This window comes from Dermacentor albipictus, chromosome 6 (genome assembly GCF_038994185.2).
Source record: "Dermacentor albipictus isolate Rhodes 1998 colony chromosome 6, USDA_Dalb.pri_finalv2, whole genome shotgun sequence".
In the NCBI taxonomy this organism is placed as follows: Eukaryota; Metazoa; Arthropoda; class Arachnida; order Ixodida; family Ixodidae; genus Dermacentor; species Dermacentor albipictus.
Window position 1 is genome coordinate 65,349,725 of NC_091826.1, and position 25,827 is coordinate 65,375,551.

Genomic DNA, 25,827 nt, shown 5'->3' on the forward strand with positions numbered 1-25,827 from the left:
CCCCAGCAGGCTGGAGAGAGAGAGAGAGAGAGAGAAAGTGAGTGAGTGAGTGAGTGAGTGAGTGAGTGAGTGAGTGAGTGAGTGAGTGAGTGAGTGAGTGAGTGAGTGAGTGAGTGAGTGAGTGAGTGAGTGAGTGAGTGAGTGAGTGAGTGAGTGAGTGAGTGAGTGAGTGAGTGAGTGAGTGAGTGAGTGAGTGAGTGAGTGAGTGAATTAGTGCATGCATGTGTGTGTGCCTGCATGCATAAAAAATAATAAATAGAAAGTACCACAAAGGAATACAATACATAATGTAGAACATTACACCTCTGACATGTGCACTGTGCCTGCCAAGCCGGCTATGGAGAGAATGTCAGTGGCAGCATGCTGTCGAGCAGGACAAGCCCTGCTAGTGTTTACTATTCTGCCTGTGATCTTGGCTATCTCCTTCACTAAATTTCTGCATGAAGCTCTACAGGCTTCGTGGGCAGGTACTTGAAGTCTTTGAAATAGCTCGATTGCTCAGACAACTCTGACGCTGCAGTACTGCTGGCTGCACCTGTGTAAAGAGCCCAGTTGGCATGTGCTTTACACTTTCCAAAACCATAACACCAGCAAGAACTTTATGTACAATACAGAGTACAAACAACATTCCCAGCCACTTCTCTGAATTTCTAATTTACTAAGCATTCTTAGGATGCTTTACGCCCTTTTCAGTAGCTATCATTGTCTCTAACCATTTTCTAGCCAACTTGAGTGATTGGGTTAATGGGATTAGCACAGTGCTGCTGTGCTGAAGGATCCGAGTTCAAAACCAACTGTTAGAGCAATTGAGTCTTTGATTATGTGACCCTGGGTATATTCTGCTCTTCCATGAACCACTTTGATGCCAACTTTGGTAATTGGGTAGGTGCCAATAGGTATGCGTGGCACTCGTGAATGTAAACAAAAATCATTTAGAGGTTCTCTGGTGCTGGGCATAATCAAACCCACATCATATATATTCAGACACAAGTCATGCACAAATATTGCAGTGGCACTGCTAGATTGCGCAGCGTGCCTAAGGGGATGGTGCGAGATGGGAGCGTGGATGCATTCTTACACTTGAAACATTATGCATTTTGGCAGAGACTATACAGTTTATCAGTACGCTACTTTACAGGTACTCGCATTAATGTCGACATTCACTGCGAGATGGGTTCTGCAGGAATTTTCTATTTTCTGAGCGGGTCTGAGTGACACACAGATAAGCGTGGTAAGTTACACAGTCATATACGAGCTAGCCAGCACATATCTTTAGCTGAATTTCATAGTAAGAGAATTAAATTGGCTCTAGGTTATTTTGTTAAATTTATTTTCTTGACAAGGTTCTGTCGTTTATAGCGTAGCAAACTATATGCATGCATAATTCACTTTCAAAGCAATAGCAGAGGAACCACACTGCAGTGTTAATCTCACAGTAATGTGTAATTTGCAGTTCCGACCCAATAGTTGTGATAGGTTACATCATGAGAACCTATGGATAATCTTCAGTAAACCTGCAAGAAATATCATACTGTCATCACTTCATGCAAGACATGTGAGACAAGTGTATGTGCACAATGTTTTTCCAGTCCGCATGTCTAGATATCTCTGCAGCTGATTCCGGCCAGAGGAAACACCCACCGCACCATTTCAATACAGCATGCAAGCTTTACTCGGTTTCCAGACATGACATCAGTAAACATCAACGATGGCTTCTCAAAAGTTGTGGTGCTCACTTTCTCATGTTGTTGCCTTGGTGTGCGAGTGCCGACCAGTGTGTTGGGGTTTGCTGATGCCCAACCAAAAGTATGAGACTGGATGTTTAAAGCTTGAGAACCAACTCAGCTGAGCCATGCATTTCAGCTTATGAACAGCGTGAGAGCATTTCAGCTGGTGCAATAGTCTAGTCTGTAATAAAATAGTATGTACTATGTTAGTGAGATCGCAATAAATAAATAGTTGTTACTGAAACATAGGTATTTGGACTAGGGAGCACAATTATGATATGCGAACTTCACCATACTAGAACTGGTACAGCACAACATACAAAGGAAGAAACAAGCCGAGCCGGCCAGATAAAGGAACAGTATGTTGCGCTGCACCAGTTCTAGAATGCAATACCAACTCGCCCAAACCTCAACCCTAGTGAACTTCACCATAGATGCATTGTTAAATTTGTGCATAGGACAAGAAATATGGCACATACTACTGTGCCCTGAATCAATTGCATGTTTCTATTTTCATTGCTCAATTCTTATCTTTCGAGTAATTTCAAGAAACATATTTACACAGTCACGAACGCATTTTAGGCCAATCGACAATCAAAATATAATTTCAATAGGCTGGGATAGGTCAAGTGACTTGAAGGCATTCTATAAAAAATTCTCATTTATGGCAGGATCACCTTTCCTTTAGGTAATATTAAAAGAAAAGCTCTACGATATAGAGAGATGGAAATCTCTCAATGCAGTTTATGAGTTATTTTTAGCCATAAAAAAAATGTTCTAAATTGTTGATCTACAACAAAACTTGCAAGCTGCTGACCTTTAGGCCTTCTCCACCGAGTGACAGGACATGTGTCGCTTGAGGTGTTCTTTCCGTGAAAAGGATGCACTGCAGCAGATGCAAGGAAAGGAACGCTCTCCAGTGTGGGTGCGCAGATGACGTGTCAGGCTGTTCCTCTGAGTGAATGCTTCCGGGCACAGTTGGCATTTGAAGGGGCGCTCACCTGTGTGTCTGCGCAGGTGTTGGTTCATGTGCTTCTTGTGCCCAGTCTTGTAAGTGCACTGCCGGCAGCAATGCACCCGGTCACATATGGAGACCAGTGAAAGGTACTGCTTACGGGATGCCAATCGCAAGAAACCTGTAATGTCGGAGGGAGCACAGGAAGCCAATGTAGCCAATGTGTCATCTATTTTATGGAACCAAAGTACTACATCTGGCAATTAATAAGTGTTGCCTCACTTGAAGGCAAAAAACTTGATAAGCTTGGCCTGGCAACCCAGCTAATTACTCTGATATCCACAGTGTACTGGTGCAGCATATGTCTCGCACCACTTCCTATCTCTGTATACATCTCTGTATACAATTACTCTTAATACATACATTATAACTCACAACACAGTGGTAAGATTTGGCCCCCAATTTCGATATGATGCCCCAATAATCACTTATGCACTAGCCAATAAAACAAAGTATTACACATATTTTTTTTTCATCACAAAACAGCATAACAAAAGCATCAATACATATTTGAACATGTAAAGCATATGAGATCAAATATTAACGTAACTGAAAGTAGTAAAAATAAAATGAAATATATGTGAATATATGTATTTGCCGAGGTTAGTTATTAATGTTTTATTGATAACAATGCTTTTATTTTAATGCTCAGACGTTTAGCTGTGTTCTCCTCTACCAGCAAGTGTGGTGTCAATTTAACCTCTTATAAATGCTGTGTATAAATGTGTGTATATGCTGTGTGTGCTTTTAATTTAAATGTCACTTTGAAGGCGCCTACAGGTTTTGCATCTGGGACGACAACATGCTTTTATTGCAGGGGAATAATGTAGGCTGACTTTGGCGTGCACTAACATGTCTTTAAAGTTTCTGTTGCGGCGATAGGTAACCCTTGGTACATCCGGGAATGCTTTTCTCAGATGCTCGTTCTACTGGTCTATTGTCTCCACTTCACCACAGAATGAGCATAATGGTGAAGGGACCAGACCTGTGTAGATAGAAGTTTGACCTAAGTACCCAGCAGGCGCAGCCTCATGATGGAAATTTCAATTTCTCGTGTTTGACAAGATCTCTCTGCTAAGGGTGCAGAAGAAGTCGGTAATCGATGGAGTTATTTCAGAGCCTGACACAGCATGCATAATGACACGGCTGCAAAATCTAGCAGCAGTGGTATGGTCAGTCAAAGGGCAATATCGGAGAATTGGATCGATGCGTTGGCTAGAAAATCTGCAGTTTCATTTATAATTAGTCCTTTATGGCTAGGCACCCAAGTTAAATGCACTCCTCTCAAGTACCCAGGTACCAATGAATGAAACGTCCTCATTAGTGTTTCTATTACTGACACAATCCCACAGGCACAAACTTTTGAACAGATCTCTAAAAACAGGAAACATTCCACACACTATATTTACGTTCTCTACTAGTACATTTCAGTTTTTTTTTTTTACCCAGATGATTACTTAACAGTAAGTGCAATAAAACTTTTTTCTTTCTTCGTGATTTCAATACAATAACGAGGCAGCAGGCGAATTTGCCATAAGACTTGTTCTAGGCAAAAAAAGCATAGGCGTCAATCAGTAAATGGTCACATCACATCACAATGGTAAATCAATCATAGATCAAAGTGCCAAGTCATGTCATAAAGGCAGCAAACGGATGCTTTCCAAGAAGAAATTGATTGAATGAGTTCCTTGCAGAGTCCGAACAACACAACTTCTTGTGTGTTTTGTAGGAGGCATGGATACATCTGTAACAAAATGGAGGTCACTGTCAAAGGCAACACAAACACTAACACACCTACACCAGATTCTTCCTATGAGTCAGCAAAAATATTTAGGTTGGAAGCGCGGTGCTACATTTCACAGTATATTACTTAAATTTAGTACAAGCAATTATCCACTGGCTCATGCCAAACCAACTTCATAAGACAAGAATTATTTTCTTGCAATGAGCAGCACTGTTTTGAGCATGAACTTTTTTACACCCCGGGTCTTTGTCAAATTGGCTCTTCTTTCAAACAACAAATGTCCCAATGTTCCTGCTAGCACTAGCTAAGTGCATCGAAAGTGTGATCTGTGAATAATAATAATAATTTTATTTCCAGGTAAACATACATTGTAATAGCCAGACCACTTAGGCATTAATGCTTGTGACCGCAGCTGGGCAGCGCAGCACCGTTGCATCAGTGCGGAGGCATGCATAAATTAAGCATTTAAACATAATATTAGAAGTAGTGGTGAAGACTCTTTTATAGTCACGGAAGATGACATCTGCTAAATCCATCTTTCACACTTAAGAGAAAAATGCCTCTTGCACAAGAATAAAGGGTCTTCATCTAACTTGCAGCCAGGACATAGATGCCCATCACTGTTACTGTCCTGTCAATTTATTTCTATTATGACTTCTCCGACTTCTCCGTCATAAATCAAAAACAGAAAAAGAAGAAATGCAGCTTGCAATGTTGGGACGCAGGAGACTAAGCCACCATTCCATGCAGTGGCATAGCCAGGGGATAGCACACAGGACATGCACCTAAACCCCCAAACCCCCTTTAAAGTTTGGTGTTAATATGCCAGCCCCCTCTCCCCGTTTCGGGTGAAGTGCAACCTCTACAAAGATGTCATGCATTGGCATAAATTTCCACATAACAATTTCTGTGCAATGCCTGTCGAAAGGTGCTTGGCACACATTAAAGTACCCCAAAAGCTTTTCTTCGTGGTTCAAGAACAACGTAATGAGATCCACTGAACATATACACCTGTTGCTGTCATTAGGATGAAAACGCCAACACATTGAATGTACCTGTAGCCTAGCAAGTGTTGAAGTATACATGTTTAAATTGCACAAAGTTACTGGCAAGACTTTATCTAGTCCACATCGATGGCAACCCTGGCACCGCATGTTTCATTGATGCCTGACCAGAATGCACGTCCCACATGTGCCACTCATTCCCAATCTTCAATATTCTAGCACAGCCTAGTGCATATGTTGTGTGCTGTGGTCCTAGGTTGGCGAGAACACCCTTGCTGTGCTTTAAAGTGTTTACATATATGTAAATATTTAAAACTTCAAATACCGATTGAACAGCCTCAGCCCCCATTCAATTCATTACTTATTCGAGAATAAATTATTCAAAGTTGTGGAGTATTCATTTCTTTTTATTACTTATAAAAAAGAAAAACACTTCTTGCAGTGTTTGCACCACAGGAGGGCTGCTGCTGTGGCACAGAGGCACTAGTTTCTGAGCAAAAACACGGAGCAGGTGACTTTTGCTCAAATACTTTGGGGCTATAAAAATTTTGATACTGACTCCATTTTGAAGAAAGTAATTATTTATGTGCATTCAAACGCTGTCACCTTTGAAATAGTCCCCTTGCATAGCAGCACGGTGCTCACAGCATTCCTGTGCCACTTTGTGAATATTTCCTGAATGCCGTCCTTCCTGAAAGAGCCAAGCACCCTTCTGCGATTTGAGCTTGTTTGATGCAATCGTGCAAAACTGGCAACTTTTGAGATGGGTTTTAAATTTTGAGAAGACGAGATAAGCGAAAGCCGTATCTGACGAGGAGGTAGAAAGCATGTAGTTTCTGGTGAGAAACTACATGCTTATGGAGGGAACTATAAGAACCCTTTCAATGTGCAGCATCCAGCTCCTCGTGTGTCCCAGATTGGGAAGTTTTCTCCAAATAGCCTCCCTCAGATGCCCTAAAACTTGGCCGTAAAACTCACTGTTCCTGATGTAGAATACTGTGAATACCGAAAAACACAATGAGCATGCACTTAGTCAAGCTTAGACATTCTTAGCCCTTTTTCTTTTTGTTTCTTTTTTCGTTCGTGGAGACAATGGACTTTTCCGCAACAATGACTTTTGCTTTCAGGGTCATACCTGTACACCTAAGTTTCGTCCTTAGTCACGATCCTCAATGCGAAAGGAGAATCATTCATCAGGTTTCGCTGCAGGTTATTTCGAAAAGTAGAAACCCATTTCAGAGGTTGCCAGTTTGACGTTGATTTCTTAAATGAAGCTCAAATTGCCGAAGGGTGCTTGACTTGTTCCAGAAGTAAGACTTCCAGGATATGTTTGCATATGACGGGAATGCTGGGAGCAGTGTATTAATGTGCAAGGGAGTTATTTCAAAGGTGAGATGTGTTTGAATACATGTAAATAAATTGTACTCTCCAGTCATTCAACAAATATGGCTCACTTTTAAGAAGCCTATATATGCATTTCTACAAGCTATTGTTAAGGCAGTCTCACAATGTTTGCATCCATTTAAAACAATGTGCAGCGATATAGTACCTCATTCATTTCCTTCATCAAACCAAACACTATATGAGAATCCAGGAATATGTTGCTCCCTCCTTTCATTATTTTCATGGTTCATTTACTTTCATCAGATTACTTTTAGATCAAAACTAATGAAACATCAAGGCATCGTTATAGTAAGTTTATCCCATTACAGCCTATAAAAAATAATTGTTTCAAGTTTAGTTATTTTCCCCGAACTTGTAGAGACTGGAACTCTCTTCCAGATTCTGCTGTTCGGTCAACATCATTAGCTGAATTTCTACGGCACTTAGATAATTATATCTATGGCACTAGCACAGGGCGATGAGGTCAGATTGCTGCTGCATAAGATGGCTGTTCCGATTTCTGAGTGATGCATCTTCGTTTTGTTTATGTGTGCATTTCACGAGATGTTTTCTTTTTCTTTAACTAATGTATAACTATGGTTTTCAATATGTTTTGTACTACTTATTTTGCTGTTCAGTTTCTTTTTGTTTTTTCCACGCCTGTTACAGCCCCTGAATGAGGCTGACAGTCTTAATAAATGAATGAATGAAATGATTGGTCATGGTGCCTTAGGTAAGCAAAACTAGTAGTTAATAATTTGCAAGCTCCACACTTACCCCGACTTCTGATTGTGAACAGTATTATGCAAGTGTCTCAATGGGCCTCTTTGACAGTCCTTCCCTGATCGTCTTGGACTGTACGAGATACTGGCTGAAACACCGCCTCTGGGAATTTGAGACTGTCGGAGACATATAATCGAAGAGGCCCGATGTATATTGTAGGGACAATGCAACAGCAGCCAACGTGACTTGCCGTCATACCTCACATCTATTAAAGGAAAAGCAAAGGCGAAGCAGCCGCTGTGGCGACCATCGTAGCCAAGGTTCAAAGCGTGCTCTCCCAAGGCTCAAGCCACATACACATGTGAGGCACTGATGATTATGGTGGATGAGGACTCGCAGTAATGAAGATGATGCTACAGATGGCTCCACCTGCAGAAATTAATTCGAAATAAAGCTGCTGTCGCGTAACACTTCTATTTGCACGGACACTTTTTTTCGTGCTAATGCCGAGTAGCTCTTTGAGATGATCACGACGTGTGGCGTAGCGCAGGCGTTGTTCTTGGTAGTAGTGCGTGACATTTTCCTCCATAGTGCGCATAAGCGCACTTATCCTTTATGCCATAAATGCAGGAATGAAATGGGCGAACTTGCAGCATTTGAATAACTGTTTCATAAAAGCTTTGCTTCACATTGATCACAATATGCGTGTTGAATCTGCATATGAATGCAGGGAGTCCCACATAACTTGAGACAAGAATTTAAAAATGAAAGGTGCGTCAGAAGCGAATTGAACTGAATGCATGCTATTCACAATAGCCTATAGTAACTCAGACAATTTTTTTTTTCCCCAACTCACTAATTAAGTTTAGTTACCCAACTTGTTAATTATTGGCTGAGGACTCCAAGTATGATACACAGATTTGTAGAGCACCTTCAAAAACCACTGTCGAGTTGTTTCCCTTACAGTACGTCTCACATAGTCCTTTTTTTCCGAGTTGCGAAGAAAACCCCCGAAATATGAAAAAAGCCATGTGACGGAGCACTTGCGCAGTGGTATAGTGCTGCTCTCAAATGTGCGTTCGGTGAACAGGGTCGGCTGTCATCGGGTGACGGTGAAAATGCATGCTGCTGGCCGAGCAATGCCAATAAGATAACGAAGGCCCTGCAGCTTCTTTGTCGCCAGTCATGATGCAGCCGACCTTGTTCACCGAACGCATACCATCGCGAAGTGCTCCGTCACGTGCCTTTTTTCATATTTTGCGGGTTTTCTTTGCAACCCGAAAAAAAGGACTATGTGAGACGTACCGTAAAGGAAACAACTCGATCAGTGGTTTCTGAAGGTGCTCTACAAATCTGCATATCATACCTGGGGTCCTCAACCAATAATTAAAAAGTTGGGTAATTAAACTTAATTGGCGAGTTATGGGGAAAACAAGATTGTCTCAGTTACTAAAGGCTATTGTGAATAGTATGCATTTGGTTCAATTTGCTTCCGACATGCCTTTCATTTATAAATTCTTGACTCAAGTTATGTGGGACACCCTTTATATGTCTTTCATTTTGGTCAGCAAAAGGGAGCGCTTTGCTAAAGGTGTATGTCACGTTCTTATGTGTAAATAAATGTAATGAAAACATGTAATGCTAATTATAATAGTGCTACGTGCTACTAGAAGATGACGATGTTGACCCTTGGATTCAGTGGGATCTACCAATAAGCGGCCACAGCTGATTTGATGATGACAACATGCCTTCCTTGATGTTGACGGACTTCCATGTTGGCCAGTGCTTGCGAGCCTTGTAAATACACCCTGTAAATAGTTACATTACTGTGCTTTCAGGTGACAATATCTTATTTTTGAAGCCATACTATACCAGGTGGTATTGTTATGTATAGGAAAGAAGCCATTAGTAGATCACGCATGTGCAATGTGCACAGACAGTTATGCCCCGCTTGATTCACCCGGAATTCAATTTAGCCTCTCGGTCGAAGGTGCGACAGGTGTAGCTTGCCGGTATGCAACCGACCTTGGCCATATCTACGCACGCACTGCCCTCTCTTTGTCCCCACTCCTCACATTCGTGGCTAGTTTTCTTTGGTTCCCCGAGGAGGCGGTAGTTGATGAAGAAAAATAATGACCATTGATTCAAGAAAATAAATGTGTGTGCATAACTTTTATCACAATGACCACTAATCAAGGCAATAAATGAGTTTGTCCCTTTCTTAAAAATTCTGTGTCACCTCTGTGTCGTGAACTAAGCAGCTTCGCTGGTCATCCACTTTCACAAAGTGGAATGGCTCAAGATTTTTTGGTTACCCTGCACAGGTCTTTTCCATAATACCTTTTCTGTGTGTGTGGGCTAAACATATTTATCAATAGATTAGGGACTATATTACAGCCCATCCAGATCCACTCCTAAGATTACAACTGCAGCAAACCTTGAAAGGAGGTAGACACATATCTTATTGCTGAATGCATTTTGCTAACTTCAATATTTATTTTCTAGACAGAACAGGCTATGCTTTGCAGCCAAAATGGATCCTGGATGACAAAACTTTTCAACCCAACTCTACCTCTTCATATGGGACACAGGGGTTTTCAACACCGTTTGTGTGTTTTCACAAAAAAGCCTAATAATGAACCGACCTGCATGTTAAGGACTGCTTTTCTCACAGAAATATAGAAACTGACATTCACTGACAATGGAAGGGCATGGGTAGATGAGTTGGTTCTGATGCTCCTCCCATATACAGCCCGACATCATGAAACCTTCACCATATTTCAAGCGTGCATTAACTATAATTTCAAAGCTGGCCTAACAGCCTTTAGAAGTACAGGTGCATGCAATATAAGTGGCAACATGGTGCTTGTCTGTGCAGGGGCTCGAGGAGTGCACTGTGGCACTCTCAAAGAAAAAATAGAAAACTAAACACCCTTTCAACTACAGGTATTTATTAAACCATCTTTTTGCATTTCACCACCATTGTGCAGTCCTAGAGCAGTTTTGACAAGAGGAAGCATCTGGCAGTTCATATTAAATGCGACTGTACTTCCTGTTGCACATGTGCAAGCTGCTCACATTTGGTGGGGTGGATTAAGAAGTAACCAGAAACAAAACGCTTTTTGTCAGACAAATATATTAAAATTTCAGAATCATCATCAGATGTTAAAATGGCATGGCAAGTGACCAGTAGATTTGGAAGCAGTCCTCAACATCACGTAGAACGTAAAGGAAGGTTAGAACCAGACTGAACAGTTCAGTTTCATATAAGTTCATTCAGGCAAGTCGCTTCTAATAAACAGCTCGCCAAGTTCTCCTGCTGCTTCAATTTTAGCTTGTTGGCCTTGAAGATGTCCCAATCCAGAAATTCGACACATATTTGTGGAGTTGAAGGTCGTCTCATTAGGCAATAACTAATTTGGCTTGGACTGGAGCATTAAGATCCCTTAGGATCCCGAACACATTTCGGAAACTAGAAGTGTAACTCAAAGGTGACTGTCCAGATAGATAATCAAAAAGGAGTGAGTCAATGCTGAACACTGGATTCTGGCTCATTTCTTTTAATACTTAAATTAACTTAAGCCCAATCAGTAGAAGTATATAAAAAGGTAGCATATATAATGTAGATATTGTGCTTTTTACTGAGCCAAACCTAAATATTTAACACTTTCTTCAGATAAATTTTCCTCAGTGCATTGCTATATTCTTTAAGAAGCCCGGCCATTTATTTGCAGTTTGCCTTCAGTTTGTCTGATAAACCAAAATAATATTGTTACACTGCTTTTGCCAGTCGTGCTCCTACTTCAGATGTTTTTTTCTTCTCTTCTTAAATGAGTGATAGCAACACAGTGACATTTTGCTGCCACCAAGACAAACGCTTCTATTTTTTAAGCTAGTGTCTAGAATATGATCATCAGAAAAGTTGTCTTCAAGTATGCAATGCACGTATAAAAAATTTCAAGAATAAGTGCACTCAAAATAAGCACTTTATGCTTCTTTAATAAATTTATTGTCAAAAAGTTACATGAAAAAACAGTAAAAAGAATAGCTCATTTGCAGTAAAATGTAAAGAGATTGTGCAACATATATAAGGGGCTTAATCAAATGTTAACAAGACTTTCTTAATGATGACCCTGATTATGGAGTACCATAACATATCCTTTATTCAGGATGCACAGGGACTTGTCCTTTGGCATCCTGGCAGGGAACACACATATCTCCCACCTAGGTCCGTCAGCTGCTGCTACCTGGATGGTACATATTAAATGTGCCACTATTAGTGCACATGGACACTTGTAATATGAATCCCATAGCACAGCAACTCCTAATTTACAACTATAGGCTCACTAAAATGCACTAAAGGACATTACAGTTCAGGTACATGGTATCAAAACCAACCAGAAAGACCTCTTTTTGGTACTGCTTCAAAGGTGTACAATAGAAGATGGAATGAAGCATATGATGGTTGCTACAAACACAGCAAGAGAATACATTCAAAGAACTTTAGTGTATGAAACATGTATGGTAAAAAAACAAACATTACCAACCTCTCAAATGTTAAAAAAAAATGAGAAAGGAGAATGAATCTAGGTGCACAATGTGGCACTAGATTAATGACAATTATTGAATATCACTTATGCACGAAAATAAAAGTAAATGCGCTTCAAAGAACCACATTCACCTTGTGTGACGTAATATACAATGCGGAGAGCTACTATACATAAAGCCAGATTACAGATAATTGGAATTGTATCACTTTTTTTGAACAACATAAAACTCAAGAGATCAAGTGATATCAATGACTGGCTCATGCTGTTTTTTTTTAGTAGTGTTTGGAGTAGCCAAAATGTGACTCAGAGAAGTTAAATGGGCTTGCATGGGAGGTTTATGAAAGCAATTGCAATACATATTGGTATACCAAGCTTTTACAGTGGCCAAGCCATGTGAAAGCAATAAGTGACCGCTTCTTCATAACTTCAATTGAAACATGAAAAAACAGACTGCCGCTTTATTCGAGTTTTCTCTATGAACTGCAATGAAACAATGGTGTCTTAAGATGAGCTGAATAAACAGTTAGGTGGCTTTGAAAAGCACTGAAGCACTTGAACAGGCTACCTGTAAATGTCGAAGGCAGTTGAGAACTTTCTGCCTGATCTCACTGGTATATATAGTCTGCCTGATCTCACTAGTATATATATATATATATATATATATAGTCTCCCAGCATATCTTGCAAGATGGGGCAGTCCATAAAACAAACAGGTACCTTCATAAGACAGCAGAGACATGTGTAATACTCCTCACCTCCTTATATGTATGATTTTTAAAACATTTTTTATGTGTAATGTCAACACTAAGTTTGATAAAAACTAAGGGTGGGTGAATATTTGAAATTAGTAATATGAATCAAACAGTACAAAAAAACTATTCCTATTGAAAGAGGAACTATTGGTATTTTTGGCTATTCCAAACTAATTATATATTTCGAAACATGTGACTGTTGGAGTCTGGTTTCTGTTTGCTGTCTGCTAAACAAAGCATAACAAATGATAAAAAAGTTAAACAACAAGTTTTTGAAACGATGCAGAAACAAAATGGGCAATGCAAGCTTTGCTTTCTGTTTTGCAGTGAAGGCCTACATGACAAACAAACATTCCATGAGATTACATGTAACATAGGATGAAAGCACCAAAACAGAATACATCGCCATTATATGTAAAGCATTTAATTACCTGCTTTACCTAATCTTTGCTTTACATAAGTTCCAACATGCACGTTGGTTCTCCATATTTTTCTTTTTCAACAACTACCAGCAACTCATCAACCATTTATTTTGCATTTATGAAAAGCTGCCTCAAGTGGCAGCGATTCATTCTTGGAAAGCTTGTTTACCACAAGACTCCAAAGATGTTGAGAGGTTATTCGTGCAGCGTTTTGAGTGACAATCAGCAATTTTGTGTTTGAACCGATCCTTTGTCCCATAGCTGTCTTACTTGCACTTGTCAGTAAATGCATCGTACCTAATTACAGTGAAATAGTTATTCTTGCTGTAAATATGTGCGTCCATATTTGAATATTTCACATTTGCTTCGATATCCAATACTTACTATTTGTATTTGATAAGTATTCTAAACAGCTGATATTTGCCAACCTCTAAGAAACATGCTGTTAACTTCTTAAATTTAACAATTCATGGTATGTTCATGCTAATGAATGTGTACAAGCATATTTGAATTTCAACTTTATTCTTCTGGATGAACTGAAGCACACCTTGACAAATGGCCTGTTACAAGATCATGCTGTATATTATTAAAGTTTGTTATGTGCTACGTCTGATTGCACGAGGATCGATCATACAGCGGTATACAACATGCAATCAGAGTCTACGTTCACATTGCAAGCATGGCTACAACCATTACACGTTGACAAAACATAAAGGGCACACATATGCCTCAGACCATATCCGAATGCTCTACAGCTAATGATAGAGCTAATCTACAGGGTCACTTAAGAAAAACACCGCCACAGGATTGAAGCCTATATAACAATGACATTTATTGTACACCACCGATAAGAAGAGGTTTACAAAACACGTTATACAAATACTCATTCAAAAAGTATAGCTATTCAGGGATGGGTTTGAAATGTAAGCTCCGACCAGGTACTGCAATGATATCATGTGTCACCCCCAACAATGGCTGGCCCATACACTGGGTGTTTCTATAGACCTTTATCAATTTTCAGAAATCACCTGTGGCAGAGAGCACAATTCTAATCCTTGAGGTGGACAGCTCGAACAGGCAGACATTATTTGCACAAGAAATTGAAATTTATAACCGGTTAATTACCAAACTTCTCCTAGTTTTGAACTATCTCTAAAGTACACCTATTTCCTAGTTTTCTTAAACAAACTCATGCCTTGTACATTTACTTTAGCATGGAATATTGGTGGAAATGCTGTTCTTTGTTCATTCTTTATTATGTTCATTCTCTTGTACGTACTGGTGACCTGTCACCAGTGGTTACACCTGTTGGTAGACACAGAAACAAACACTAAATGTACGAAATCTTACAGCAGATATTGCAATTTAGAAATTGTAACAAGGTAGTTTACAAGAAGGATTCATTTGAAACGATTTCTCAGAATGACACCAATTAGGAGATGTTATTTCTTCAACATTGAAAAAAAAAAAAAAGATTGACGCTGAACTTACTCTTGTACCACAATGCAGAAAATGGCATTTTGATAAAAAGGCAAGTGGAATGACAGTGCATTTTTACTGCAAGTTAGATGGCGCATATCTCAAATATGGTGTCAACCACTCAATTCTCTTTAAGTAGATATGCTTTGCAGTCTCACTGGCTAAAATTTGTAAATTGCAATATGTGCCACAAAGTTATTGGTTAAAAACTTCATAAGTGAAATTTTTTAATTATTCGATCATGCATATTGATGATCTCATGCAAGTAATCTCTGCATCTACCCAGCAGACCGGCTCAAAGACTAGAATCATGCTACTATCTACAACAGGCAATCTTTAGGAATTGCTAATATTCTTCACGGAAACACCTGGTGGTATATATGGGTGAGGTTGATGGAACATGGCAAAGATAAGCACAGTGAACAAGACAATTATTATGCGAATGTTTTCTTCGTTCCTGCCACATCCTCAGTGGGCTGGAGAGAGAGAGAGAGAGAGAGAGTGAGTGAGTGAGTGAGTGAGTGAGTGAGTGAGTGAGTGAGTGAGTGAGTGAGTGAGTGAGTGAGTGAGTGAGTGAGTGAGTGAGTGAGTGAGTGAGTGAGTGAGTGAGTGAGTGAGTGAGTGAGTGAGTGAGTGAGTGTGCACGCATGCGTGTGTGCCTGCATGCATAAAAATTACCGACGATTACGTTACTTCCTAATGCGAAATTTGAGCGCAGCAAATAAGCTGTTTCACCTTTTCAATAGATTGAGGCAAAGAATTCGAGCAACACATGTATGCGCTATCACAGAATGTTTTTTTTTTTATTTTTCACACGTATTCCTTTAACAAAGACTCCGCTAACAGTTCTTGACAGTCATGAAGGAAGCTTTGTGGTCGGAGAAATAGACTGATATATGTTCGACTTGGTACACCAATGCTTGATTCTCAAAGACGTTCTCGGCGGCGGCGATGAGCTTCTGCTTCAGCCTCGCTTACTGCTGGTTGCTCTCGACGGCGGCGATGAGCCTCCGCTTCGGCGGCGCGAACTGCAGGGTCTTCTCGGCGGCGGCGATGAGCTTCTGCTTCAGCCTCGCTTACTGCTGGTTGCTCTCGACGGCGGAGATGAGCCTCCGCTTCGGCGGCGCGAACGGCAGGGTCTTCTCGGCGGCGGCGCTTAGCCTCTGTTTCGGCGACGCGTACTCCTGGATCATCTCGACGGCGGCGACGGTAAGCTTCTGCTTCGGCGGCATGCACCTCTGGATTCTGACGGCGACGGCGCTGGGCCTCTGCTCTGGCAGCTCGTTTAGCAGCAGCAGCAACAGCAGCAGACGGAGGACTTCCATCGGTCGTCTCGCTCATGGCTCAGAAAGAACTGGCAGATAATTTCGCAGTGGCGAACGGCAGCGGCAATTTCGGCTCGGGCGGTGCACATATACAGATCCGCCGCCACCGATCTGGCTCTCTGATTGCCACCGCACAGGGGTTGCATTGGAGGAGGAGCGAAGAAAGGAATTAAGTTCGAGCCGGCGCTTTGACAACCGGAGACTCGCAGGAAGAGGGGGGAGGGGGGCGGCGTGTACACCCAGCGGCAAACGATGGGGGCAGAAGCGCGCGCAGCAAGCGGACAACACGATAAAGGGAGGAGGGAAGAGATAGCAGCGACTGACTGATGCCGCTGACGCCGATGGTGAGTCAACCCCAGCTGCGGAGTTGGTTTCAGGGACAACGCCGCCGATGCCGACACAAACAATATGATACCCTCGCTTCCGCAGCGCTAAGAACCAGGTCTAGCCGTGGGAAGGTGGTCACGTATTCGTCGACGTGCCGGGGCCTACGTGAAATAACCGGCGCGTCGGCAACTGAAGAGCACCCTATCCGCCACACAAGAACAGGGGGGGGGACCCTTTCCTCCTCTTTCTGCATGGCGGCGACGGTGTTCTATGCAGTCACGTTATCTTGACTCTCTAGCGGCGTCAGCGGCATCCAGCGGTATCAGTCGGTCGCTGCCAGCGCTGGGGGGATGAAAGGGGGGCGGAGCTGGTTACGAGGCCGACGACAACGCCGACGACGCGAAACCCAGGAACGGACGCCAAAGAGCTGCGCTCTAAAAGTAATAAATAAAAAGTACTACAAAGGAAGACAATACAGAATGTAGAACATTAAGCCTCTGACATGTGCACCATGCCTGCCCAGCTAGCTATGGAGAGAATGCCTGTGGCAGCATGCTGTCGAGCAGGACAAGCCGTGCTAGCAGTTGCTATTCTGGCTGTGATCTTGGCTATCTCCTTCCTTAAATTTCTGCATGATGCTCTGCAGGCTTCATGGGCGGGCACTTGCAGTCTTTGAAAGTGATCGATTGCTCAGACAACTCTGAAGCTGCAATACTGCTGGCTGCGCCTGTGTAAAGAGCCCAGTTGGCATGTGTTTTCATTATCATCAGCAGCAGCCTATTTTATGTCCACTGCAGGACGAAGGCCTCTCTCTGTGATCTCCAAGTAGCCCTGTCTTGCGCCAACCGATTCCAACCAGCACCCTCAAATTTCCTAATTTCATCGCTCCACCTAGTCTTCTGCTGTCCTCGAATGCATTTCCTTTCTCTTGGTATCCATTCTGCAATGCTAATGGTCCAACGGTTGTCTAACCTGCGCATTAGATGACCTGCCCAGCTCCATTTTTTTCTCTTAATCTCAATTAGAATATCAGCTATACCCGTTTGCTCTCTGACCCAAACCGCTCAATTTCTGTCTCCTTAACGCTATGCCTAACATTCTTCCTTCTATCGCTCTTTACGCAGTCCTTAAATTATTCTCAAGCTTCTTTGTCAGTCTCTAAGTCTCTGCCCCATATGTCAGCATTGGTAAAATGCCCTGATTGTACACCTTCCTTTTCAATGATAATGGCAAGCTTCATGTCAGGAGCTGACAATGTTTGCCGTATGTGATCCAACCCATTTTTAGTCTTCTATGAATTTCTTTCTCATGATCAAGGTTTCCTGCAATTATCTGATCTAGGTAAACATATTTCTTTACTAACTCTAGAGGCTGACTGGCGAACCTGAATTCTTGTTCTCTTGCCAGGCTATTCATCATTATCTTTGTCTTCTGCATATTAATTTTCAACCACAATCTTACGCTCTTCTCTTTTAAGGTTCTGTATCATTTGTTGTAACTCGTCTACAGTGTTGATGAATAGAACAATGTCATCGGCAAATCGAAGGTTGCTAAGATATTCCCTGTCGATCCTTACTCCTAAGCTTTCCCCTTTTAATAGCTTGAATACTTCTTCCAAGCATGCAGTGAATAGCACTGGAGATTGTGTCTCGTCATCTGACCCCTTCCTTTATAGCCATCTTCCTACTTTTCTTGTGTAGAATTAAGGTGGCTGTGGAATCTCTGAGATATTGTCCAAGGTATCTATGTAAGCGGTCTGTACTCCTTGATTACGTAATGCCTCTATGACTGCTGGTATCTCTACTGAATAAAATGCTTTTTCACAATCTATGAAAGCCATATAGAGAAGCTTATTGTACTCTGCGGATTTCTTGATAACATTATTAATGACATGGATGTGGTCCGTTGTAGAGTATCCCTTCCTGAGGCCACCCTGTTCCCTTGGTTGACTAAAGTCCAGTGTTGCCCTTATTTTATAGGAGATTATTTTGGTAAATATTTTATATAATACAGGGAGTAAGCTAATGGGCCTATAACTTTTCAGTTCTTTAACGTCTCCCTTTTTGTGTATTAGTATAACGTTTGCATTCTTCCAATTTTCTGGCACCCTTGCAGCCAATAGACACCTTGTATAGAGAGCCACCAGTTTTTCAAGCATTAAGTCTCCTCCATCTTTGATTAAATCGACTGTTATTCCATCTTCTCCAGCCGCTCTTCCTCGTTTCACGTTTTGCAAGGCCCTTCTGACCTTATCGCTAGTTATAGGAGTCTCTGCAACCTGTTGATTACTGTTTCGAATGGAGGTATTGTGGCTCCTCTGGGTACTGTACAGGTCAGTACAAAATTATTTCGCAGCTTTTACTATACCTTTGAGACTGCTGATGACATTACCCTGCTTATCTTTCAGTGCATACATCTTTGTTTGTCCTACGCCAAGTTTCCATCTCACTGATTGAAGGCTGCGTCCATGTTTTACGGCTTCTTCACCCTTTCTCATGTTATAGTTTTGAATATCACTTATTTTCACCTTGTTTATCAGTTCTGACAGTTCCGCATACTCTATCTTATCTCTTTAAGTTGGACATTTTCGGTCCTTGTTGTTTCTGTATTAGGTGCATAGTTAGTTGGGAGAGCTTGCCTACTGGTTGCCTTAAGGCATTGCCTCCCACTTCAATTGCTGCCTGTGAAACCAGTCTAGTTATGGTTTCATTAATTAGCTCTGTCACCTTCATCTCTCTGTTCTAAGGTTGCATATTTGTTGGTAAGTACCAGCCTGACTTTGTCTGCTTTTACCCTTACTGCCTCTAGGTTGACCTGTTTCTTCTTGACTAATTTTACTCTTTCTCTCTTCAAATTGAGGTGAATCCTAGCCCTCACTAATTTATGATCACTGCACTTTACCCTACCTATCACTTCTACATCCCGCACTATGCTGGGATCGGCACAAAGTATGAAATCAATTTCATTCCTTGTTTAACCATTAGGACTTTTCCAGGTCCACATTCGGTTGCTACATTTCCTGAAAAAAGTATTCATTATTTGAACCTTATTTCTTTCGGTGAATTCTATCAACATCTCTCCTCTAGCATTCCTAGTATCGAAGTAGTAGTTGCCAACTGCTTGTTGCCCAGCCTGCTTTTTCCCCACTTTTGCATTGAAGTCGCTCATTACTACAGTATAGTGAGTTTGCACTTTTCTCATTGCTAATTCAACATCTTCATAAAACTGATCTACTTCATCATCGTCATGACTGGACGTTGGAGTGTAGGCTTGAACTATCTTTAATTTATACCTCTTATTTAGTTTGGTTACGACTATGGCTACCCTCTCATTAATGCTGTAGAATTCGTCAATGTTGCCCGCTATGTCTTTATGGATTAGGCATGTGTTCTACACATTCCCAAACCATAACACCAGTGGGAACTTTAGGTGCCATATGAAGTACAAACAACATTTCCAGCCACTGCTCTGACTTTCTAATTCACTTAGCATTCTTAGGATAGTTTATGACCTTTTCAATAGCTATCATTGTCTCTAATCATTTTCTAGTGCCATGCTGCTGTGCTGAAAGATCCGAGTTCAAAACCAGCTGTTTGAGCGATTGCGTCTTTGATTATGTGACACTGGGTCCCGGCTGCTCTTCCATGAACCTCTTTGACGCCAACTTTGGTAATGAAATATGTGCCAGAGGGTATGTGTGGCCCTCATTAACGTAAAAAAATACCATCATTCAGAAATTCTCTGGTGCAGGGCATAATCAAACCAACAGGGAATCAAACCAACAGGGACAGAGATGGTTTGCCTGCCAACGCCACGCAAGACTTCTTCAAGGCTGCTCTCGAATCACTGTTTTGTTAAACTCAGCCCATTGCTCATGTAATACTCCATGTCCGGGGTCTTTGAGGTATAATAAATAAATAAATAAATAAATAAATAAATAAATAAATAAATAAATAAATAATATATTCAGACATGCATCATGCATAAACGTTCAAGCGGAAGTGCTACATTGCGCAGTGTGTCCAGAGGAATGTGCGAGATGAGAGCCTGGATCATTTTTACGCCTCAAACATGACACATTTTGGGAGTGGCAATGCACTTCGTCGCTATACTCTTTAATGGCAATTGCATTAGTAACGACATTCACTGTGAGATGGGTTTTGCTGCAAGTTTCTGATATATGAGCTAGCCAGCACATAATTTTAGCTGAATTTCACAGTAAATGAATTAAATTGGCTCTAGGTGCTTTTGTTAAATTTCTTTCCTTCAGGCAGAACCTGTCAACGCAAGATGTCTTTCTTCTACTCAAGGAAGACCTCATCGACCACCTGAGTACCCGAAGCAAATCATCGATTTTAGCCATCGACGTAAAGGGGGCCTTTGACAACGTCAGTCACGAAGCTATCCTCTGCAACCTCGAAGACGTGGGCTGCGGTTCCCGGACATACGACTATGTCAGGAATTTCCTCACGGGCCGCACGGCCACCGTTGGAATATACAACCTGCACAGCGACAGCTTCCGACTACCGAGCAAAGGCACCCCGCAGGGCTCGGTCATATCGCCGTTGCTCTTCAACGTCGCAATGATCAAACTACCCAGCCTCCTTGACGCGATACCAGACGTAAGACACGCTTTCTATGCAGATGATATCACGTTATGGACAAGGGCCTCAAACACTGGACCACAAGAAACATGCCTACAGGAAGCAGTAGATACCATCGAGAGCTACTTGCACAAATGCGGCCTCTGCTGTGCTCCCGAGAAGTCCGAACACCTCGTCCTCAAGTCAAGAACGAGAGGCAGACCACCCGGCTACGATGAACCCGATCCTAACGTCACCCTCAATGGAACGCCCATTCCAAAAGTGGAAACCCTACGAGTTCTAGGGTTACACATACACAAAGACGGGTCCGGGGCGGCCACCCTCCCGCGACTACAGCGAACGCTATCACAGCTCACGCATCTCGTCAGGAGAGTTGCAAGCCATAGAAGCGGACTTAAAGAACAGGACACGCTACGCGTGATGCAAGCACTCCTCACCAGTCGAATAACATACGGCACGCCCTACCTCGCGCTGAAGAATGTAGAGGTAGAAAAAATCAACATTCAAATACGAAAAGCCACCAAAATCGCCCTGGGCCTACCATCTACGGCTTCGACTACGAGGCTTCTCAAGATGGGCGTACACAACACCTGGCAAGAGCTAGCTGAAGCTCACAAAGCCAGTCAATTAGAACGACTGAAGCTCACGCCCACCGGAAGATCAGTGCTGCAACGGCTGAGCTACGGTGAAACCTTTATAGCCACCACGGACCGAAAAGAAAAAATTCCTGCGAACATCCGCGAATCCCTGTGCATAGCCCCAATTCCACGCAACATGCACCCCACGTACCACAAGGAAAGAAGACAAGCCCGAGTGGATGCTCTACGGCGAAGACACAGGCAAGATCCGGACGCCAGATAAACCGACGCAGCCAAATACCCGCAAAGAAACGCTTACGCCCTGAGCGTCGTAGATTCTCAGGGCAGAGAGCTAGCGTCTGCCACAGTCCGTGCACAAAACCCCGAGACTGCAGAAGAGACAGCGATCGCCCTAGCGACTACCACGTGCATGGACGCAGCTGTCATCTTCTCCGATTCTCAAGCAGCCGTCAGAAACTACGCTAAGGGTCGCGTGTCGACACAAGCACTGAAGCTATTGAAGCACCGCAGTACTCCGATCCCCTACACCTGCGTGATATGGGTTCCTGGGCACGAGGGGCTAGAGGGGAACGAAGCGGCACACGCCGCGGCCCGAGGCCACACCTGCCGGGCCAACCTTTCCTACTCTCGAGACGCCCGGTCTGCGCCAGCGGAGGCAGAGACCGTACCCATCACGTACTCAGGGATGCTTCAACATCACAGGCTGGAACGCAGGGTGTACCCACCACCTCACCCAAAGCTCAACAAAGAAGAAAGCACTACACTCAGAAGACTGCAAAGTAATACATATATCCACGGAATCATCATGCATAGACTGTACCCAATGCTACAAGGATACCACTGCCCAATGTGCGGCGTACCGGACACCTTAGCGCACCTGATCATCGAATGTCCATGGCATATAGACAAAGACGCATTGCCTTCACCAAGAGACTGTTGCAACGCCAGACAAAGCGAAGACCTCATGGAAACGTGGGAGGCCAAGCTAGTCTCCGAGGACCTGGAACAACAACGACGTCTCGTTGCCAGGGCCAAGGAAGCAGCGAAGGCCAGAGGGTTCCTGGAATGAGGAGACCTCCCACCGAGAGTTGAACCAGGGCTTACCCCGGAAAACTGTTTCCAAAATAAAAGTTTATTCCTCCTCCTCACGTGGTTCTATGCTATATAACGTAGAATATAAAATGTGTGTAATTTGCTTTCAAAACAACAGCAGAGGAACCACAGTGCAGTGTTAATCTCACAGTAATGTGTAATTTGCAGTTCTAACCCAATAGTTGTGATAGGTTACATCATGAGAACCCTTGCACAATCTTTAGTAAACCTGCGAGAAAAATCACTGTAATAAATTCATGCAAGACATGTGAGAAGAGTGTAAGTGCACAATAACCTTTTTCCAGTGCACATGTCTGGATATCTCTGCAGCTGATTCCGGCCAGAGGAAACACCCACCGCACCATTTCAATACAGCATGCAAGCTTTACTCGGTTTCCAGACATGACATCAGTAAACATCACCAATGGCTTCTCAAAAGTTGTGGTGCTCACTTTCTCATGTTGTTGCCTTGGTGTGCGAATGCCGACCAGAGTGATGGGGTTTGCTAATGCTGAACCACATGTATGACACTGGACGTTTAAAGCCTGAGAACCAACTCTGCCGAGGCATGCACTTCAGCTTATGAACAGCATGAGAGCATTTCATCTGGCGCAATAGTTTAGTCTGTAATAAAATAGCGTGTACTATGTTAGTGAGATTGTAATAATAAATAAATAGTTGTTACTAAAACATATGGACTTGAACAAGGAAGCACAATTATGTCAAATGTGAACTTCCCCCATGCTGCGTTGTTAAATTTGTGCAGAACATAAACACTACTGTGTCCTGTATCAACTGTATGCTTGTTTCCATTGTTCAATTCTTATCTTATGAGTAATTTCAAGACACAACACAGTTTAGGCCAATCTACAATCAAGATAATCATTCATTATGCTGGATAGGTGAAGTGACATGAAGGCATTCATAAAAAATTCTCATATATGGCATAGTCAACTTTTCTTTAGGTAATACTAAAACAAAAGCTCTACAATATACAGAGCTGGAGATCTCTCCTTTTATGAGAGATCATATAAATTTTATGGATCCTATAAATCATTTAAATCAATAAATAATTTTATGCTATAAAAAATGATCAATTAGTTGATCTACAACAAAACTTGCGAGACCCTGACCTTTTGGCCTTCTTCTCAGAGTGACAGGACATGTGTCGCATGAGGCAGTCTTTCCGCGAAAAGGATGTACTGCAGCGGATGCAAGGAAAGGAACGCTCTCCTGTGTGAGTGCGCAGATGGCGTCTCAGGTTGCCATCCTGGGTGAATGCTTCCGGGCACAGGTGGCATTTGAAGGGGCGCTCACCTGTGTGTATGCGCAGGTGTTGGTTCATGTGCGTCTTGTACTTAGTCTTGTAAGTGCACTGCTGGCAGCATTGCAGCTGGTCACATACGGAGACCAGTGAAAGGTATTGCTTATGGGATGCCAGTCGCAAGGAACCTGCAATGTCGGAGGGAGCACAGGAAGCCAATGTAGCCAATGTGTCATCTATTTGATGGAACCAAAGCACTACATCTGGCAATTAAAAAGTGTTGCCTCACTCGAAAGCAAAAAACTTGATAAGCTTGGCCTGGAAACCCAAATATTACTCTGACATCTACAGTGTGCTGGTGCAGTATATGTCTTGCACCATTTCCTATCTCTGTATACATCTCTGTGTAGAATTATTCTTAATACATATATTACAGCTCCAAACACAGAGGTGGTATTTGGCAACCAATTTCAATACGATGCCTAAATAGTCACTTCTGCACTCACCTATAAAACTAAGTATTACATGTTATTTCACATCACAATACAGCACGATAGGAGCATCAATACATATCTGAACACGTGAAGCATATGACATGAATATTAACATGAATGAAAGTAATATAAAATAAAAAGCATGTGAAATCAAAACAAAAGAAGGAATGACTCAACACAGCATTTATAAGAAGTCAGAATGACACCACACTTGCTGGTAGAGAAGAATACAGCTACACTTCCAACCATTAAAATAAGGGCATTGCTATCATTAAAGAAAATAAATAACAAGCCTTGGTAAACACAAACTTCGTCTTCCAACACATGGACATCGGATTTGCCCAGTAATATTTATATTGTGCTAAAACTGTTTATTCACGGCACATATAAATACCAGAAAAAGATGTTTATATTTATCTAAATGTGTTAACCGCATTGAGAATAAGCCTATTGAATTATAAGAAAAATATTTTGCAGAATCTTTTTCAGCAGTAGGGGGGATCATACTTTCAAAAGAAAGTGAGTCACACACGAAACTTTTCCCTAGCCCTGTGTCCTGCTGACTAATTAGTCAAATTTGCAGGTGATGAAACAGTCTTGTCTTTCAGCATTAAACAAGGGATTCTTTCACTCTAATAGTGCAATGTAAACACTTCCCATGATCCTGTTTCATTCCTTAAGCAACAGCAATATGAAACAAACCCTCCCACCCACCCTCACCCCAACACATGCTATTGCACATATGTATACATGAAAACAGTCAATATTCTACACTGTATATTACATGCTATGTTCATACATTGCAGTGTATTTTTATTTTACCAGGATGATTAGACAGTAGTCAGTGCAACAAAACCTTTTTTTTTTCATGACTTCAGTAAAATGATGGGGCAGCAAGTGAACCTGGCATTAGACAAGAAAAGCATAGGTAACAATCAGTAAACAGTCGTATCACCGTTACGATGATAAATCAACCGTAGAGTGTAACTGCTGTGTTATGTAATAAACAACAAAAAATTGATGCTGTTCGAGAATCAGGCAAGCAGGCTTTCAGTTGAAGCCCAAGCAATACAACTTGTTCGATGTTTTTCCAGGTGGCACGGACACATCTGTAACAGCACAAGGATACTGTCAGAGTTAGCACAAACACTGACAGTTGCGCCCACAAAAGCATTTTTTTTTATTGACAGACATACTTAGGCTGAGGTACAATGCTTTCCTTTTCAATATGTTATAATCTCATACATCTATTACAAACACTGACTCATGCTGAATCTACTCAATAAAACGAAATAATTTTTTTAAGTATGAAAGAGTCAGTGTT

At 42.0% G+C, this 25,827-nt stretch overlaps 1 protein-coding gene across 1 annotated transcript in view; it reads right to left on the reverse strand.

Moving 5' to 3' along the window:
• LOC135912318 (zinc finger protein 37 homolog) overlaps positions 1-25,827 on the reverse strand; it is a 74,720-nt gene that overhangs the window by 29,906 nt on the left and 18,987 nt on the right. Inside the window, exons 2-5 of the mRNA XM_070520972.1 lie at positions 24,063-24,197; positions 23,879-23,947; positions 2,729-2,863; positions 2,545-2,613 (exon numbers count right to left, since the gene is read on the reverse strand). Coding sequence (XP_070377073.1) covers positions 2,545-2,613; positions 2,729-2,863; positions 23,879-23,947; positions 24,063-24,090 — 301 coding nt within the window. The 5' untranslated portion in view covers positions 24,091-24,197. The remainder of the gene's footprint in view (positions 1-2,544; positions 2,614-2,728; positions 2,864-23,878; positions 23,948-24,062; positions 24,198-25,827) is intronic.